This window comes from Etheostoma cragini, chromosome 15 (genome assembly GCF_013103735.1).
Source record: "Etheostoma cragini isolate CJK2018 chromosome 15, CSU_Ecrag_1.0, whole genome shotgun sequence".
NCBI lineage: Eukaryota > Metazoa > Chordata > Actinopteri > Perciformes > Percidae > Etheostoma > Etheostoma cragini.
In genome coordinates this window covers 19,745,443-19,764,843 of record NC_048421.1, presented here as the reverse complement: position 1 = coordinate 19,764,843, position 19,401 = coordinate 19,745,443, and the positions used below count along the sequence as shown (strand labels likewise).

At 41.8% G+C, this 19,401-nt stretch overlaps 1 protein-coding gene across 1 annotated transcript in view; it reads left to right on the top strand.

The window, feature by feature from the left end:
• ubald2 (UBA-like domain containing 2) overlaps positions 1 to 9,311 on the top strand; it is an 11,146-nt gene extending 1,835 nt beyond the window's left edge. Inside the window, exons 2-3 of the mRNA XM_034894937.1 lie at positions 4,882 to 4,938; positions 8,036 to 9,311. Of these exons, the coding sequence (XP_034750828.1) occupies positions 4,882 to 4,938; positions 8,036 to 8,398 (420 nt within the window). The 3' untranslated portion in view covers positions 8,399 to 9,311. The remainder of the gene's footprint in view (positions 1 to 4,881; positions 4,939 to 8,035) is intronic.
• The last annotated feature ends 10,090 nt before the right edge of the window (positions 9,312 to 19,401 follow it).

Here is a 19,401-nt window from a genome sequence, read left to right as displayed (position 1 = left end):
CCCAGCTCTAGTTTCAGCCCTGCAGTTACTATTTTGAGCACCATGTACATATCTGGGGTTCTATTGCAAACACGAAGGCCTATGGCTGTGTGTGTTTATGATATATATCAGGCCTGTTGAACAGCTGACGGACACCTGAAGGATCTCTGACATCCAGCAGATGGTTCTGCTCAGACCACACCTCCACCTGTTGGGGCCGAGGGCTCATTATTGGGCCAGCTGGTTCACCAGAGGGGTGGGAGGAGGAGGCCCGGCTCCTCTCAGGTATTTGTTGGGATTGACTTAACTTGCTCAGGAGCTCGGTGGTGTCAGATTGACTCAGGGCTGCAGTGAGAGGACCTTTTACTTCTAAAGTAGGGCTGAACAAGTCAATAGATGTGGGATCTTTGACACCAATAGGGATTTTAGAGAGAACAAATGAATTGCATTCATTCATGTGTTTGTGAGAAAGAGGCAATCAGCAGGCTTATTAGATCTTGATGGAAGCATGCTGATTGGCTCACTGATGCTTATGAGATACTTTGGAGGCAATTTAGTTCAGTCCCTTAAAATAATTGAAATCAATACCCAGCCCTGCCGATTACCACACACGGCCAATAGGGAATATTTCAGTTGGAATGAAAGAAACCTTATTATAGAAACCTTTTTTTTCTTCTTTTTTTTTTTTTTTTAAGATAATTTTTTGGGGCATTTTAGTCCTTTAATGGACTGGGCAGCTGAAGTTGTGAAAGGGGAGAGAGAGGGGTAGTGACATGCAGCAAAGGGCCGCAGGCTGGATTTGAACCCGGGCCGGCTGTGTCGAGGAATAGACGTCTATATATCTATGTGAATTGTGCACCGATATGACCAGTATTAACCAGCGCTAAGTGCTTTATATATAGCGGACTACATATTCACTAAGCACCGGTACACAAAATGTTTAAAGCAAAAATGCCACACATTTGACTGTCAAACTGAAGCAGAAGTGTGTGCTGAGAATACGTTAAATACATTCTACATATAGGAATCCATTCTAAAGGAAATTTCCCATATTCTCCACAGTTATCCAATCCAAACACACAAACAGGAGCCAACATACAAAAACAGAAGAATCAATGCTGAGAAAGCATACAAAAGCATCTCACACATGGAATTCAATGTGCTTCCTCTCAGGAGATATTTTCCTGTCCCCTTACTGTTTGAGCATGTATCTATTTTTAATTTACCCCATGCGGTTGGCTAAATGTAGAAGGACTGCCGTACTAAGTGTTTTAAACGATGATTATTCCGGCGATGATATTCTGGATTAATCAGCTAATCGTTTGGAATGTAGTGAAATGTATCATAGCCTTCCAGGACCCAGAGTGACAGAAATGTACCCAGGGCTGGGCCATCTGCAGAAAATCAGATATCACCATATTCTTGACCAAATACCTCAATATCGATTTTGCGGTGATATTTTAGTTTTGTCAACTGATGCTTTGACAAAATAGCTTCACACTTAGATTCCAGATAAATAATCTTTAGTAATGTAAAAATATAATGACTAAGTGGGGGAAAAGGGAAATGTCATGTCTAGAACAGCTAGAAATGTCTGGCAAGTTCAGAAAATCACACCAATTTACTGGAATGTGGCCTTTAAAACCATGGGAAGACAACACTTATTCATATCACGATATTACGATATCCAAAGTCTAAGACAATACCTAGTCTCATATCATGACATGAATATAATTTGTATATATTGCCCAGCCCTAAATGTACCCAATATATTCCATCTGCAAAGAGATCAAACAATAAAATGCATTCTGGCATATTGGGTGTATTTTCAGACAGTCAGTGTGAGAGCGTACTGGAGTAAACCCACTATTGTCGTGTCGCTGTGACAGCAGTGGCCTGGTTATCCTCTGCGTTCTGGTTCTGGCTCTGAGCCGAGGCCGAAGGCGTCTTCTGTCCTCAGCCGTCACCCTGAGGCCCGCCGGTCTCATATCAAAACAAAGATCCCTTTTAATTGGGGAAAAGATCATTTTAACCCAGCCTTGGCTAGCTGCTAAGCTAATCATTACTAAATGTAACACTGTCACGGAGACATAAATGCAATTCAACTGACATTTATTCAACTTCATGTTGTCTTCATTGCTGTGAGCAGAACTTGTTTGTAAAAGAAGAGACTTTGAGTAATTTCTTTACCTTTGTTGTTTAACATGTGACCACACTCCAACACTTATACAACAAAATACTAAATTAAAAGAAAGAAAAATACTTTAAAACTACCGTGCTGCATAAAGTTAACCTTTTTTTCACTGTGAGGTTTTGTTGTCTTATGGTAACTCTCCCGTGAAGGAGCTTTTAAAGAAACCTGGTAAACTTAGTTCCTCGTGTGTGTGTGCGTGTGTGTGTGTGTGTGTGTGCGTGTGTGTACCCAGGTCCTGAGAAAAAGAGTGAGGGGAGACAAAGAGCCGCGCCGACTCAGGCTCTACACACAAAAGCAGCGAGGCATCTTGACACTTTGAGATGTGTGTCACGTTGTACGGCAGACATTCCTGTATTACCGCTGCTGTTGTCAAACAACCAGAGCGTGGGAGGGAGGGAGAGGGAGGGGGGGGGGGGGCATTACATTCATTCATGTGTTGGTGAGAAAGAGGCCTCCGGGAAAATGGAGGCTACGCTGAGCAGTAAAACAAGCTCACACTCTGTCTGATACTTCCTGTCCTGGTAACAACACGGTGAAGCCTCTCCTTATCACTCTTAGGGCTGAGTCTTGTTCCAAAATATTTGATCACGGTACCGATAACAATACTGGGACTTCGATACCGGGGCCTTTATTTCAATACCAATTTTACGTGCCAACATTACGGCACATTTCGGGCGCCTGGGTAGCTCACGTGGTACACCGGGCGCTCTAGAGGTTTACTCCTCGACCCAGTGACCGCGGGTTGGACTCTGATCTGCGGCCCTTTGCTGTCATGTCATTCCCCTTCTCTTCCCTTTCATGTCTATAAATAAAGGCTTAAATGCCCAAAAAATAAAAAATTCATTCATACATTTTTGAGCTCCTACTACGTAGCTCCGTCTCTGTAAGACACCCATTTTCCTGCCTGTGTCTACGATGTGTAACATTAAAACTGCCGATCACAAACATGATTAGATCTTGCTAGAAGCATGCTGCGTTCATTGGCTCACTGGCGCCGATGAGATCTACTCCTTAGGTATTGGAAGTTGAATGACAAGGCATTTTTCAATACTAAGGAGGCAATTTGGTCTGTACCTAAAATGTAGAGGCCGACCGATATATCATCTGCCGATATTAGGCATTTCCCGATCTATTGGTATCGGCATTTATAATGGCCAATTTAAAAGAAATTTAAAAAAATCTGAATAATTTTGAATTAGTTTTTTGTTCAAAGGAATTAAAGTTTCGTAACGTAAGTTTGTATTTTTATACATTTTATTTATCAGAACTTTAATATATTTTCATGTTCCTCTGTTCTGTTGTGATAATAAAACTAATTATGAGAACTCATGAATAACTACAAATAACTAAATCTGATTTAGTTATTTAAATCTGTTTATGCTTTGTAACGCGTTTCTGGATTTTTGTTTTTATATATATATATATATATATAAATATATATATATATCGGCATATCAGATTTTTACATTAGTAAATATTCGTATCGGTATTGGCTTTAAAAATCCCATATTGGAAAATACTACTAAAGTGGACTGAATCCTACACCCAACCCTAGTCACACTTACTTTGCTGCACGACTAACGCATGCTCTCCCAACAGCGGTTTCACTTCCACATCCCACACTAGAGGACGATTTGTCCTCAAAACATTTGAAAAGTGAACCAACAGCATTCTAAACTTTTACAAACTCCTTTTGGAGAAACAGGACTCTTATAATACAGAATTTAGGCCACATAACTGGAGAGTGAGGAGTTCACTTCCCAGCCCGATTAGCTTCTCTCTAAAGAATGACATCACCCCCCCGGTGTTTCCCATCATGCATATGAATCAGGCTGTCAACTCATGCAGAGGAATTATTATAGCCGGGGTATGTTTTCCTGTTTCTCAGAGGTCATGAAGTGTGTGTTTGTTCACACCGGCCTTGTTCTGTGGTCACAACAAAGAGCTACGAGGCAAGAAGCCAACTCCTTTCCCTGTTTGAGCAGGGAGGCGGCCACCGGAGCTGCTGTTACACTTTATACTCTCATTTTCTCCACAACATCCATTCAGTCATTTCAGAAATCTTTTGGTGATAAAAGGTTAGAGAATAGTGCAAAATAAGTCAAAGGAATGACAGTCTAAACTAAATGTCTTTTGGGTTTTAGAATGTTTTGTGGGTAAAACAACAATTTGAATTTGTCAACTCGGCCTTTTGGAAATTGAGGTTCATGACATTTTATGAACCAGCTGATCAGTTGCAGCCCTACATGAATCATTTCCGCTTTGTTAAATAAACCCGTTTTGTTGTTGTATCTTAAATGAGAGTTTGTGGACGTCTTCAGACTGAAACACTCCAGTCTCAGTGCATTCAGCTTCAGTCTTCCTGTTAACTTTCACTCTGTATCAGTGTCTGTTAGCTTGTGGCTAATCTGGAAGGGCCGCTCTGTGGTCTGTTAACCCGTAGTTAGATCCCAGCCTGGAGATAATAGTTTTTGCTTGGGTGTTAACTGACACGCACGCTGATGACGAAGAGGAGGGGGGGGGGGGGGGGGGGGGGGGGGGGGGGGGGGGGGGGGGGGGGTCGGGTCAGGTCTTCCCCCAGGGATGAAAGAAGGCAATTGTTTGACTTCGCCACTTCTATGTATGTTGTTATAAATCAAAGTGCTCATAACACAATCTCTCTCTCTCTCTCTCTCTCTCTCTCTCTCTCTTTCTCTCTCTCTCTGCAGACGGCCTTAAGCTCCTTCTTCCAGGAGGCCAACATCCCCAGTCACCACCACCAGATGGTACGTCCATTCCTCCCTAAATAAATAAATAAATAAATAAATAAATTAGGCATGTGTAGCTGAACGCAAGCTGAATCCCTCGTACTGGACGGAGGGATGGAGGAAACAGCTGACCTGCTGGTTTCAGACACACAGCTGGGCTTTACACAACATCAGCAAGTTTCACACTACTGGTCCTGGAAACAATCACATAAAGAACATTTTCTATTGCAATGGATAATAGTTGAAGCAGGTTATAAACTCTAATAGTGTAGCAGTGCTAATCTCACCTGTGTGACTTAGATTTAGGTCTTAAGCCGTCGCTGTTCTCAGGCTCCCTCCAACAATGTGTACAAGCAAAACTCGCAGTCCAAATGTAAATCCAGGACACAAAAGGCCATATAGTGTAGAAGTTTAAATGCGGGAATAATAAATATGTAATATGTTACTGTGGGGGTGAGGAAAATATAAATGTAATGTGTGTGCATCGTCCAACGTTTGAAGCTTTCACGCTCTGTTGAATTTTTTTGTTGAATGCTTGGGGATCCCCAGGCCCTCTGAACTACCCACAATGCAACCCGAGTGAACACATTATAATATCTAAAAAGGCGAAGGGAGCTTTGGACTCTGATGGAGGACTTTTTTTTTTTGCTCCTTTTTAACATTTGTTGTGTCTCGTGTGTGAAGTTTCACATCTCTCTTATAAAACTGAAGTGTATGCTCATTTAGACCAAAACACATCACAGAGGGTGTGTCACGCTCTGATCTCAGTTGCACTTAAGAGTCTTTCTGCTTTGAGGATGGGTGTGGGCTCTGTTTAAGCTTTAATTTCAGCCCTGTAGAACAGTAATTACCAGCTTACAAAGAGGATTGGCTGGACAAAACTCAGTCTGAATGAATAAAATAGGGTTTCTGTGGCTGTGTCCTGGGCCTGGGGCTGTGTGTTACGCAACTGTTTCTAACTGTTTCTAACTGTGTGCATATCTGAGTCTTCTCCCTCGGGGTTTGTCTAATCCTGATCACGCGGGAAGAGCATGCCGACATCTGCAGCCATGTTTTGTTTTCAGTCGGTTTCTCTTCCTCCTTCTCTTCCTCCTTCTCCTTCCGTCTGCCCTCGTCTGGGTGTCGTTTGCTCTGGGCCGAGCTTGTTGTAGCTTGAGGAAGTGTGTGTGTGTGTGTGTGTGTGTGTGTGTGTGTGTATAGCCGGTTTGTTATTGTTTTGGGTGCAGTGCGGTGACATCATCTCGCCCAAGGCTTTTGTGTGTGAGTAAGAGTGCAGGGCTGTACACGTCTGAGAGAACGAGCGGAGCAACCTTGGGGAGCATCAGTTGCAAGACACACACACACACACACACACACACACACACACACACACACACACACACACACACACACACACACACACACACACACACACACACACACACACACACACACACTCCTCCTCCTCCTCCTCATAAACTCAAGCTGTCCTAACATGGCTCTGAGCACGGAGGAGTAAGAAGTCATTGGTGCAGCAGTAATGAAACTTTACTGACAGATGAACTGTGTCTTAACCACAGAAGAGAAGTAGTGTAAGGACCATCAACCATATCAATTCATAGAAAAATCTAAATAATAAACCAGACGTGTAACGACAAAACTATTGAACTATTACTATATATTATGAAGAAAAAAAACTAAAAGAAATCAGTCTCATAAATAGTGCAACAGAGCATGTTTTGCAGTGAGGTCAGACTCTGTTATCAGGGAGCTGGTTCTGTGGCATGTTGGGACTTAAAACATAAAGGGTGTGTGTGTCGGGGGGGGGGGCAGGCAGGGCGTCATGAGAGCTGTTATTGTTTCTAATGTACACAGAGATGTAGCCTGAACACCGGCGCTCCCCGAGGAGCCGAGCAGGAGCATTTCTGTTCACGTCCTCTCTGGCTCACCGTTGACGTCCAGTTTACAAAATAGGATTTCTTTTTCCCAAAGTTCTCCAGCGATGGCGGACTTGTTCAAATCACCCTCTTGAAGATGTCAGCATTGCTATAATTGATATATAACTCATATCCAAAATCTTGTTTTTCATAATCTTTAAGAGTACGTGTGTTTCTCCTTCTTTTCTTTTGGGCATGCAGCCTTGCAAGCTGTTGGCTGGTTGGTTTGTGTCCAGAGCTCACCGTGAGCCGTAAACAGGCAAGCTGCTGTGTGTTGGAAACTGGGTTAAAGCCCTGACTTAGACGCATAGTACACAGGACACGTCCAAGAACCTGAATAATTCAATTCAATTTTATTCATAGAATCAATTCATAAAAAGAGTTATCTCGAGAAGCTTTACAGATAGAGTAGGTCTAGACCACACTCTATAATTTACGAGGACCCAACAGTTCTAGTAGTTCCCTCTCTAGAATATTACAGCCGTCTCCCACGTGTCTTTATCGACATTCATCATGGAATACGGCCTAATTCTGACTATCCAAACAGAATATGATACGTTTACATGCCCCGTATAAAATTTTGAATATTTTCATATTCTGAATAAAAGTGGAATCTGAGTGTGCATGTAAACGTTCTCATGGGTTAATGGCTCCAACATCGGTGTTTTTTTTTTAGTTATCTGGCTAAACTAGCAGCAACATAAGATAAACTTAATCGATCTTACGCAGGAAATAGAAGCACCGCAGCAGAAGCACAGATGTAAAGTACAGATAACTTTTGAGAACTTTATACATTTAAACGAAAGCTGAAAGAATGGCTATGAAGAGACAAACAAATGGTCCCTGTTAAGGTTAGGAGAGGGGGAAATTCAAAGTGTCTCACACACTCATGCAGGAGGTAAACAGCTGAAGAGGTGTGTGCGTGTGCGTGTGCGTGTGCGTGTGCGTGTGTGTGTGTGTGTGTGAGAGAATTCCTTTTCATTTAACTGAATAAAGAGAAATATGAAAACTCTAAGTATTGATATACTTGTACAAGTACTTTGGAGCCAAACTAACCGATTAAGCCTCTCTCAGAAGGCAAAGTAACAGACGATGTTTACGTTGTTCAGGAGAATCTCTATGTTTTGGAAAATAAAGGAAGATGTTCAACTTTTAAACTTCTGTCTGTTAACGTCCTTCCTGTCGTGTTCGTCCCCCAGATGTGTACTCCCAGAAACACCCCCGCCACGCCGCCCAACTTCCCGGACGCCATCACCATGTTCTCAAAGCTGCGAGCGTCGGATTGTGGCCCCGGCGCCGGCAGCGGCCCCTCCCAGGCGTCCATGGCCTGCTCCCCCCCGGCCCCCTCCTCCACGTCGGGCTTCAGCTCCTTCTGGGCGTCGTCGCCGCCCAGCCACCAGCCGGCCTGGCTGCCCCCCTCGTCGCCCACGGGCCACCACATGCACCACCACCACTACCACCACCACCACCACCTGCAACAGACTCCCATGTGGCCCCCCGTCTCTCAGTCCAGCAACTCCCAGCAGCCCCCCGTTGTGTCAGCGCTCCACGGCCAGAGATGAGACTGAGCGGCTGCCTGCGAGGGGGGGCAGGGAGAGGGCGGCTGTTTTATGTGTAGCCATATCTATTTTTTTCGGGGGGGGGGGGGGGGGGGGGGGGGGGGGGGAGATAGGGGTTTCAAAAGTGGAATGAGAGGAAATGGGGGAAAAAAAGACAAAGACACTATTTTCCTCTCTTGTTTTTATTTTTTCTAAACTGAAGACTCAGCAGGAGACACTCTTCCTCACCGTCTTCATCACGAGTCATCCGAGGCGAGGAAGAACCTGCACGGTCTCCCGTGGCGACACTGAGAAACTTCTTTCTTTTCATCATCAATGCAAGCAAGCCCAGGACCCAGCAGAGCACTCTGAGGATTGGAGCCATGTTTTTTGTTGTTGTTGTTTTTAGAAACTCTTCTTCTTTCCGAGGGCTCAGAAGTCGGCAATAAGCAGCAGATACACACACAGAACGGCTTGTGGGTGAGATGGCATCAGACGCACGGAGCAGGTGTACAGTGGGTTTCTTTTACAGCCGTAGAACTGCTCCACACAGTGAAGCCTAACACACCCTTATATATCTCATGTATTACCTTTACGTCTGAGTCCCGGGACAGATTCACCACACACACAAACACATCTAGCACCTCCAAGACTCACCTGGATGACAAAATATTCATCCTGCTGCACATTAAGAGCGATTTCTCTGATCCAGACAAGATGGTTCCTGTCTTTATTTGTCGGACTTGAAAACAAAATAAAGTTTTATTATGAGTTTGATAGAGAGCCAGAGTCATGGCGTCACTTCCTGTCTAGCCTCTGATCCACCGACTCCTGTAACTAATGTCATTTCTAATTCAGCATTTATTTCATCTAAAAAAAAATTAGACAAGTTTACTTTTTCATATTCAGCTTACTTTGTGAGCATACAAACAAAAACTACACCCCCCTGAGAATGTAGCAGTACGTTCTGTGGGCTTATGGGCAATGGGGTCCTTTGAAGGCAGCTAAAACCAGAAATATTGAATAAATGACACAACACAACTCTTTTCTTCATTATATTTACATTATTATTACTATTACATGAAGTGAATCTAGGGCTGGGTATTGTTTAAAAAAATTAAATAACACCAACTCCAGCACTACTGAAGTGATACCGATACCAACAGAGTACCTTTTGATACTTTTTATTTCTTTGCGTTAAACGCCAGCACCACCCCTCCTCGACCAAATGATTTCTACACAAATGCGTTTTTGAAAGTGTTCAAATTATTAAAACTATCCAGCAAAGAATCTGGTGTTTTTGTAAAACATCAGAAAACGTGATACTATTGGGTATAAGCAATTCTAACATTTTAAAGATTAAGTGCATATATTTTAGCAGTGTCCTTAAGTACAAGCTTTAGGTACTTGAGAATTTCCATTGTAAGCTACTTCATACTTCTACTCCTACAGCAGAATGTCTTAACCTTTGTTATGGTGGTGTCTCGCCGCGCTGAACTACAGATTCTATAAAATACATCACACTCTGCGCCAATCACATGTCACATTAGATCAAAGTACGCTCGCGGTGATTGGCTGTGACCGAAAGCAAACCATGTGTCTGTTTTTTCTAGATCTGGCTACAAAAAGGAATGCAGGTATTGTTTGACTGGAGAAAACTGACACTTAAATTAGCAACACTAGCGCCACCGCTCCAAACTGAAGCCTTGCATACAGTACTGTACACTTTGCTCTGTAGTTACCAGTGGCATAGTCAATGTCCTGGAGTGCAGGGTAAATCCAGACAGCTGGCTAGACTATCTGTCCAATCACGGTTTTCTCTTGCGCGACTATTTAGCAGCGTCTCGGTGCGGAGCTTAGCACCGCCCATGACGATTCTGATTGGTTTAAAGAAATGCCATTAGACCAGAGTAGCCAGACCTTCCTTCAGCGCGCTTTGGAGGAGGGTCTGGCAATGCGAGACCACCAGGGGCAGCACAGCGCAACTTCCTGTTTAGATAACTGCTGCGGCAAAAAAAAGAATGGATCTAATTAGTTTTGTCCGGATACTTTTAAACGTGGATGTTTTTCGGGGCTCTACGCGTACCAATGCCTGCGTTTTAGGCAGTATAGTAATAGTAGTAGTAGTAGGTATTTCCGATACTGGTATCAGAACAACTCTAGTATTGAGTATCGATACCCAGCCCTAAGTGAATCACACTAGTACTGCTGACTGGATTTATTACAAATGTCAATAGAAGTTCTCGGTGCACGTCGGCTGCCCATTTAAAGAAATTAGTTTATATATTTAGTTGTTTCTCGTGTCGTACGAAAAGAACATATTTCTGTCTACTTGGATGGACAATACAGCGGCAAAAGAATCTTTTTTTTATGTTGCCGCAGACAGAATATTATTGCATCCAGATGGATAAAAGAGTGTTTGAGGATTGTGTAAATCCCTTCGTAGGCTATGTAATAAATATGATGATAATACACGTGAGGCACAAACTGTCGTGTTGGACAGACACACAGTGAATGAAGATGAATTGAAAAGTAAAAATATGAGTAGAACGGCAATAATTTGACAATTAGAAGAGCTGGTTTTTTTTTTCAGCCCGTCTGTCCGAGAGTAGTAAGGAGTTTAGTAATTCTTCAGAGTGCTGGGAAGCCTCATTGAGGTCCTCGTAGAGTTGGGTCTGATTGATTTCCTGTGTATTGATAACCAGTCGGTCTTGTACATGAAGCCAGAGGGTTGTCAGTCAGGCTGATGAGGAACTCACAAAAACACACATTTGAATCTGATTGAAGAATATGTTGGAGGTACCGATGCCATGTCTCTGTCTGTACGTCCGTCTGTCTGCCTGCGAGGGGGGGGGGGGGGCAACTCAGTGATTTTCCACACAACCTTTCAGACACTCAACCACTCCTACCTCTGTCTGTGTGAATGGGAGAGGCCCCACATGTGCTCTGAATGTATTCTCTGCTGCAGACGCAGACAGGATCAGAGGGTTTAAACAAGTACAAACTGCTGCTAAAGAATTTACAGCAGAGCTCGACGGACGGACAGAAGGCTGGGGGGGGGACTGGGACTCTTTGTGTTCGCTGTCCACTGCACACACACAAAATAAATCACCAGTAGATTAAATTGTGAAAAACAGAGTGTTACTTTCATTTCACGAGGAAGAGGAAGCACTTACCGTTGACATCACGGAGCGACGGGATGCAGAGAGAGAGAAAAGATTTTAGTTGTTCACCGCTTCCCACAGACAATCCATATGTCCACTGTTTCTGTATGGTTTTCCTCTTTTATTTGTTCTTACACAGGCTCACTTTGACTCTCGCTCGAGGAGGTCAGGCTTCACTTTCACAGCTCTTTAAAATCATCAACCTGATAAGATTACATTTTAACATCTGCTACAGAAAGGAATGAAATGAGCAAAATCCCTCCTGAAACACTCTGAAAAACAGATGTGACACCTCTGGACTTGTTCTGTGAACCTTTCAGCTTCTTGTGTAATATTCAGAGTAAATGACTACAGTAATCATACACACATTTACTTTCCTTTTTCTGTGTACTTTACCTCCTGTAAAGGAGTTTTTGGAGGTTTAATGATATTATATTTTTGTGGACCATTCTGAATTTACCCATGACAGTTTTACATTTTCAGATTATTATTATTATTATTATTATTATTCCTCACTTGCAGGCAGCCTTATGAAAACGTTTGCAGACCATTGAAGCTTTCTTTAGTACTATATTCCATCACGGTGAATATTTAAGTGACACATTGATTGAGCTGTTATGCAAGTGCTGATTGACTAAAAACGTCTCGATACATTTTCATTATCAGTGTATCTGCCCATTTCTCTATATCCAGCAAAGAATTGGGTGTTTTTGTAAAACATCAGAAAACATGATACTATTGGGTAAAAGCAATTCTCACATCTTAAAGATTAAGTGCATATATTTTAGCACTGTCCTTAAGTACAAGCTTTAGGTACTTGAGTATTTCCATTGTAAGCTACTTCATACTTCTACTCCTCTACAGCTCAGAGGAAAATGTTGTACTTTTTACTGCTGTTCGTTGATTTGACTGATAAAATTAGATTGATATTATCATGCAATCGGCTTAGAAAATGTGCTTCATTATAACTGAATTAAAACCGAGCACAGTGCGTAACCGTTTTTGTCCCTAACATTCAAGCCGTTACCAAATGAGTTGCTACGAAGCTAGTTAAGACAATCAGCTCCACACAACTCTCTAGACTTCTCAGCATGGCTATGGTCGCCCAACGCAGAAACTCAAGTGAAGATAACTACCTCTTCTGAAGAGTCCATGTTTGTTAATACTCCATGTCCTCCTTGGCTACCAGCAACTGAGTGGAGGAGGAGTGGGCGTGGAAGGCTTGTATTGCATGGACACTCCAACAGTTTTGTTGCCATTACTTAGAAACAGACAGAAAGTACGCACTATAGCTTTAAAGTTCAAATCAACTCCAATATTACCACATTACATAAACATGTATGTTCACTTTGAAAACGATCATTTTGTGACCACTCCAAAGACTAAGTGTCTGCAAGATTTGTAGGCCTCACTGAAATGGATGGAAGTCAATGGGACGCCTACAAAGGTAGAAATGATGCATTCAAATGTTTGTCGAAAAAAAGACTTGGCTGTGTAAAAGTGAACATGATTTCTGTTTATCAGGCCTTGGTGCTTTCAATCAGGCAGGTTGACAGGTTTTCTTTGCTTGGTTGAGTGACCTGAGGGCGGATTTTTCCTTTAAATCAGTTTGTGGACGAGTCGAGCTGAATGTTTAAATGTCTGAAATGTGCTGAACTCCTGACTGATGAGTTTTGGTGACCCGGCGGGTCGTCTGCTGTTGCGTTTAATGGACGAGCGGCGGGGGTTGTCTTTGTACGAGCTTCCTGCAGGGTAGATTACTGGCTCAGCTCCGAGGTAGGGCTCCATGCAGCGGTGTTGCACGCTGATTATGGAGATCTGGAATCTGTAAAATGCAGCTGATGTGACCTAAACACCCTGAAGATTTTACAAACTGGGTGTTTTACTTTTCTTTTTTAATGGATACCGTGGATGACGGTAATTTCTCTCCCTGTTCTAATCTATGACTCTGTAAAAGAGATTTCTCTCAAGTACTTTATATTCATTTCCTCTGTTGGAATTTGTATTTATATGTTTAATAAAACAAGGTATGATCTGTTACTTTCTGTGGCTTCATCTCTCACTGCTGACGGCCCTTTTTTCTCAGTCGTTTTGGTTGTTACTGTAAGAGCTAAAGAACGGCTGAGAAAGCAGAAGAAAAAAAAAAGAGTTCCCAAACTGAAAGTTACTTGTCTTAGCATGAAGACGGAGGAAGGATGTGGTCGCAGCTGAGCTGCTGTTTCAGTTAATGTGTGATAGAGCCAAGTGTCCCAACATGACACAACTGTTTTCAAAGAAGAAGTGTAGAGATGTTTTGTTCAATGGAAGGACTCGAAGGCAAATCATAAGCAGCTGTTAAAAAGGTTCTAAAACAAACCAGGTTCTGTTTCAGGGTGCAGTGATCTATGGAGCTTTAAAGAGCCACATACCCACCACTGTAAAAGTACCAACACATTGAATAAAAGTCCTGCATTCAGTCTTACTCCAGTGAAAGGGCATGTTCTGACATATTCATGTTGTAAACTATAGTACCCAGCTAAGAACTGGGAACATTTAGGTTTTGGCTCCCATGGAAAGTTTTCTTAACGTTCAGGTAATGTTAATTTTTAGTTACATTGAACATTCCCCTAACGTTGCATAGTATTTACGCATTTTAGTTGGAGTCACTTACTTTATACAGTTATGTAAAGTTAGTCTTAAAATCCTCAATCTTACAAAGACATTGTTGTATTAAAACAGAAGGAATTACTAAACCTGTTTTTATTTAAATGAATAGATATGTTTATCAGTATCACCAAAGCAACATTTCTCCTCTAAACGTCTCACATGGTTTCATTTTTAATAACAAATGATCGATATTTCACTAAAAGATAGAGACATAAAAGTCCAGCTTGTGAAAACATCATATAGATATATAGATCTTAGTTTCTTCTTCTTTTCCCCCATTAATCACCTGACGACCCCTCCGATTTATCTGGTGACACTTTGGAGGGGCCGAGCCTCAGGTTGGGAACCACTGAACTAAATGATCATCTTTAAAAAAGTAGCTGCATCTGGAGCAGCTACAGCAGTAACATGCTGCTCGCACGTTGACGCTTCAGTAATATTATCTAATAATGTGACATAGAATCAGATGTCAGTCATGGAGGGATGTAACGTTTTCCTTTTTCTATAGTTCTGTCATTTTTATACAATGGTCTTGTTAAGGCGGGGAGGAATGAGGACCCAAAAGCAGAGATACGGGAAGGCCAGTGGGAGCCGGTTCACAAGGTTTTATTAAGGAAAAGTCAGAGAAGAGCAAAGGGGCAGGGTATTTCCTCAAACAGTCCAAGGTGAACACAAGAAGCAACAAATGAATTAGCCAAATCCAAAAATCCAAAATCCAAACCCCTAAACTCCAAAAATCAAAAGAGGGAGAAGGGAAAAAGGTAAGAACAAAAAAAACAAAGGCTGGGAAAACTGACGGAGAGACAGAGGTTATGGAAACAGGAAGAAATGATGAAGACTCCGTCAGAAAAAAGCACAGCAGGGACCATGGACACAAGACAGACAAAACGATCTATTATTATTATTATAATAATTATTTTTTGGGGCTTTTTCCCTTTATTACAATTGATAGGCATGAAAGGGGGAGAGAGAGAGAAAGAGAGAGAGAGAGAGAGATGGGGGATGACGCATTAAAGGGGCGCATGTCAGATTGGAACCCCGGCCGCTGCAGGACTCAGCCAACATGGGGCAGACACTCTTACTGGGTGAGCTAGAGGTCGCCCCAAAGAATACTATTATATATTTATTTAGTTTTTAGAAAGGCCTCTGCCCGGGTTTGATTTTTTCCCGCAAAGTAACAGAATGATTTGCGGCAGGTAGATGGAACTACAAAGAACATCAGCGGAGGGGGACAGTTACAGGATATTAATTGATTCAAAATCCACCATGAATTGGCCCTCGGGTTTGTAATGTCTTTCATTCATTAAATAACTTTAGATTGTGTGGTTGTACGTCAGTAGCCGACATAAAATGATGTCCCCCTTTCATTTAGTGCAGACTTTTTATTCCTTTTACTCCGTGTTTGTGTTGGTCTACTATTTTCTTTCACCTTGTCCCCCTGTACTTGGCATGTAAAGCATCCCTGTGTCTCATGAAATGCGCTAGATGAATCGTTATAATCGAATAAGTTATTATTACGTTGGTTCAATAAATTCTTAATGCTTTGGCTCGTGACACAGTGACAGTGATACCTGGTTTAGCTTATTAGACTTCCAAAGTAGACTAAGTTACAGTATGCTACACTTGAAATGCACCATTGCATCTGTAACGTATTCTCTTATTGTAAATGAATGTTTTCTGACTGGAGAAAACATTCATTCTCTATGAAAACATTCATTGCAACTATATGACCTCCCGGTAATGCTAACTCGGTAATACAGTGGATTATAGGCCTACAGCAACGTAAAGAAAAGATCTAATGTGAGGAGAGTGCAGATTTGAGTTGCGCCTGCGTCGCTTTGCGACAAGTAGCATATAAGATGCTAATGAGAGATTTCTGTAGCAATGTCAATACTGTAAAAATTGACCTAATTAACGAAGTTGGTTCACTGCTTGCAATAAGTTAGCATCAAACACAACAAAGGCTGTCAGTCTAATGGTGATTTGAGCTAAAGTTAGCAATCAAACTGTAATATATAGCTACAACGTCTTTTAAATGACTGCTAGCTTAGCTACAAGCTAGCAATCAAACACAACAAAGGTTGTCAGTTGAATGGCGTTTTGAGCTAACGTTAGCATCTAATCAATCATAGATAGATAGCTAAAATATCTTTGAAATGATTCCCATGTTCTGTTGTTTGTAATGAGAAAAGTTAATTGTTTCATGGATTTCACAAATTTCAGTATGACAGTTATGTCATAAACTGTTTACATCTGAACATGCGTGACTCAAATCTGCACTTGCCTCACACTGGGCAGTGGCACCACTACCACTTTTGTCTAAAGCGGCCGTTAGAATCAACAAACTGAAAGTTACATATAGACACTTTAAGTTGGAATCTTAAGCAGGATTTTTTTTGTATAGTAACATTTTATTTTTACACTGATGTATTGGTACTTTTACTATAGTCATTTTTTTCTTTTTCAATCCTAAAAGTAACTAAAGCTTTCAGATAAGTGTAGTGGAGATGAAGTATAATGTATCATAAAAAGGAAATACTGAAGTAGAGTTTAAAATTGTTCTTAAGTAGAGTACTTAAGCAAATGTACTTTCTGTCTTCAAAATAAAATAGTTTAGAATGAATCTGCCAACACATAAACCGCAGACTTCAAAACCCTCAACATAAAACCAAATTCTTCAATGTCAGAAACTGATCTGGGGCGAGTTGTGTGACTGCACCTCAAAGTAAAGTTAACCGCTCCCTTTTCATCTTTTCTTGGCAACGTGTCCTTCCTGCTCTCAGATTGTTTCTGTGAACAGGATGTTGTGTAGTAGTGATGTTTTCCCCTGATATGATGCAACACCCAGGTTGATGACCTCCTGCCACACAATGTTGGCAGTTGATGGGATCAACACCCTTTATTCCTCTAAATAAAGGGTTGGTTTCCGAAATATGTTGTGTGGTGGTAAGGAGAGCAGCCAAGTGTGTCACCCCTGAAGCATGTGACTTTACATCAGGGCTCTACACAGTGTTACAGCAACATGTTAGATGCTATTGTTTCCCCCAGTATATTGCAAGCCTGGTGGCCCATCGGGCCTAGGTAGCCTGCCACCAGGCCTAAGCCACTGGGAATGATCATTTAATGTATTTTTTTGACGTTATTTAAACTACATTTAAAGTCGGACAGCTCAACTGGAAAGTTAGACGCAGTCATATTTTCAAATCTCCAATTAGCTTTTAGCACTGACTTAATGTAGGCCCATATGTTTTATACCTTTTCATAATCTAAATTTCCCTATTTCGTCCATGAATCTGTTATCACAGAAACTATTGTGCTCTACATTAATGCTGCCATCAGTCTTAATCTCAGTCTTAGTCCCTTGTCGAAAATAAAGACACTTGCCACCACAACAACATAACAACTTTTCTGGGGGAATCCTTGGATCCGTAATAAACCATTACACTGAAGTACAAGTGGTGAAATTCTATCTATATTTCACTTCATCCCACCAAAAGACTCAAGCCAACAGTGACTGGATCTATTAGTAAGTATTGTGTGATACAGAGTCTTATATATAGTCTTCCTCTGTGCCATAGAGCTCCATTGTTGTTAAAAACACATCAATAAGCCACACTGTTGCCCTGGGTTACCTGGGTCCTTCAATACCATGAACACACACACTGTAGTTTCCCTAAACCGCTTTTGTAAAGTTTTTACACAAGGTGAAACTTCACAGGTGAAGTTGTATTAACACAAAGCGGAAAGTTGATGCAATAGACAAAGTTTAAATTAGGCGTTGTTACTAAAAGTTATTCATAAATAAAAGTTAAGTAAGTGCGTAAATTTGATATTATTGAACATCCGTTACATTTAAGCCATTGCCAAATGAGTTGCTACAACGCTAATTAAAGGTGCACTATGAGTTCCTGCATGGTCACTTCTGTCGACCTTCCAAGTACATTTCATAAAAAACAGAGCAAGCTCGCCCCTCCCCCCATGTTTCTGTAACTGTCATGACTAACTGACCCTCTTGTCTGTGATTGGCTGAAGTGATTTGTTTTGTTTTGGTGCACAGGCTGTGCCCCTAGTGTTTGACCTTTACAACCCCTGTGTTGTCTCCCAAGACGGGACATTTTCACAGTGTATTCAGGGGACAGGCAGCTAGCGCATCAAGGACAGATGTCTACAATTTGAGACAAAAATGAAATTGCGCTGAAACCATGCAGGAACTCATAGTGCACTGTTAAGACTATCTGCTCCACGCAGCTCTCTCTGTATATTTCAGTATGGCTATGTTCAGAAGATTGTGTCGTCTAATGAAGATAATTACTTCTTCTGAAGAGACCATCATTTTTTTTTAATTCTCTGTGTCCTCCTTGGTTGCTAGGTACTGCGTGGAGGAGGCTATTGCAGAAGGGTTGTGTTCCGACCCCTCCCTTTTCAGCCTGCAGTTGGCTTCTCTGGCTTTCCTGACTGAGCTGGCCGTTTGGGTAGGTCGGCCACAGCAAAGACTGCTTAAGAAAGTCATGCATCATCGTTCTCATTCTGCCTTCTCCTAGACTACGTTTACACATGGGGGGCTATTTTCATAAACAGACATTTCAACCTCTCCGGTTTCAAAAATAACATTGTGCACAGCTGTCGAGTTCAGAAAAGTGTTCATTTACACATACCAGTGTACATATGCCGCCAATGCCGTCAAAGGCATGCCAAACTTGTAGGTGGCAGTGTAACGAGAAGCTCAAACCCACGTTAGCCAATCAGAATCCCGAAAATAGCATGAAATCACATCCTCTCTCTTCTTTTCCTCACTTCCTCGGCTGATTAAACCTCCGTTTGTCTCAGTTTACATGCACAGTGATTCTCCCAGTGTGCAACGTAAGTCACTTGGTTATGACACAACCGTTAGCCTATTTTTACACAACGTTCTACGGAGCCATAATGTGAGAAACAAGGAAATGGACCCTTTTGTACATTGTTGTGTTTCTTTAGAAATAAGCAAAGGACAAATAGACTCTTTAAACGCTTCAGATGTAAAGTTATTTGCTGTCAAAGTGGCACCAAAACAAATGTCAGTCAATGGGAATTTAATAGCGGGTGATGGCTTGGTAGCATTAAAATGGCGCCATAGGAGCTACGCCTAGAGAGGAGAGGCTTGGTTTACACCATAGACCGTATATATATTGATGGACAGAGCATCCGGTTCGGAAAAGTGCAACCACTGCGGAAGTAACT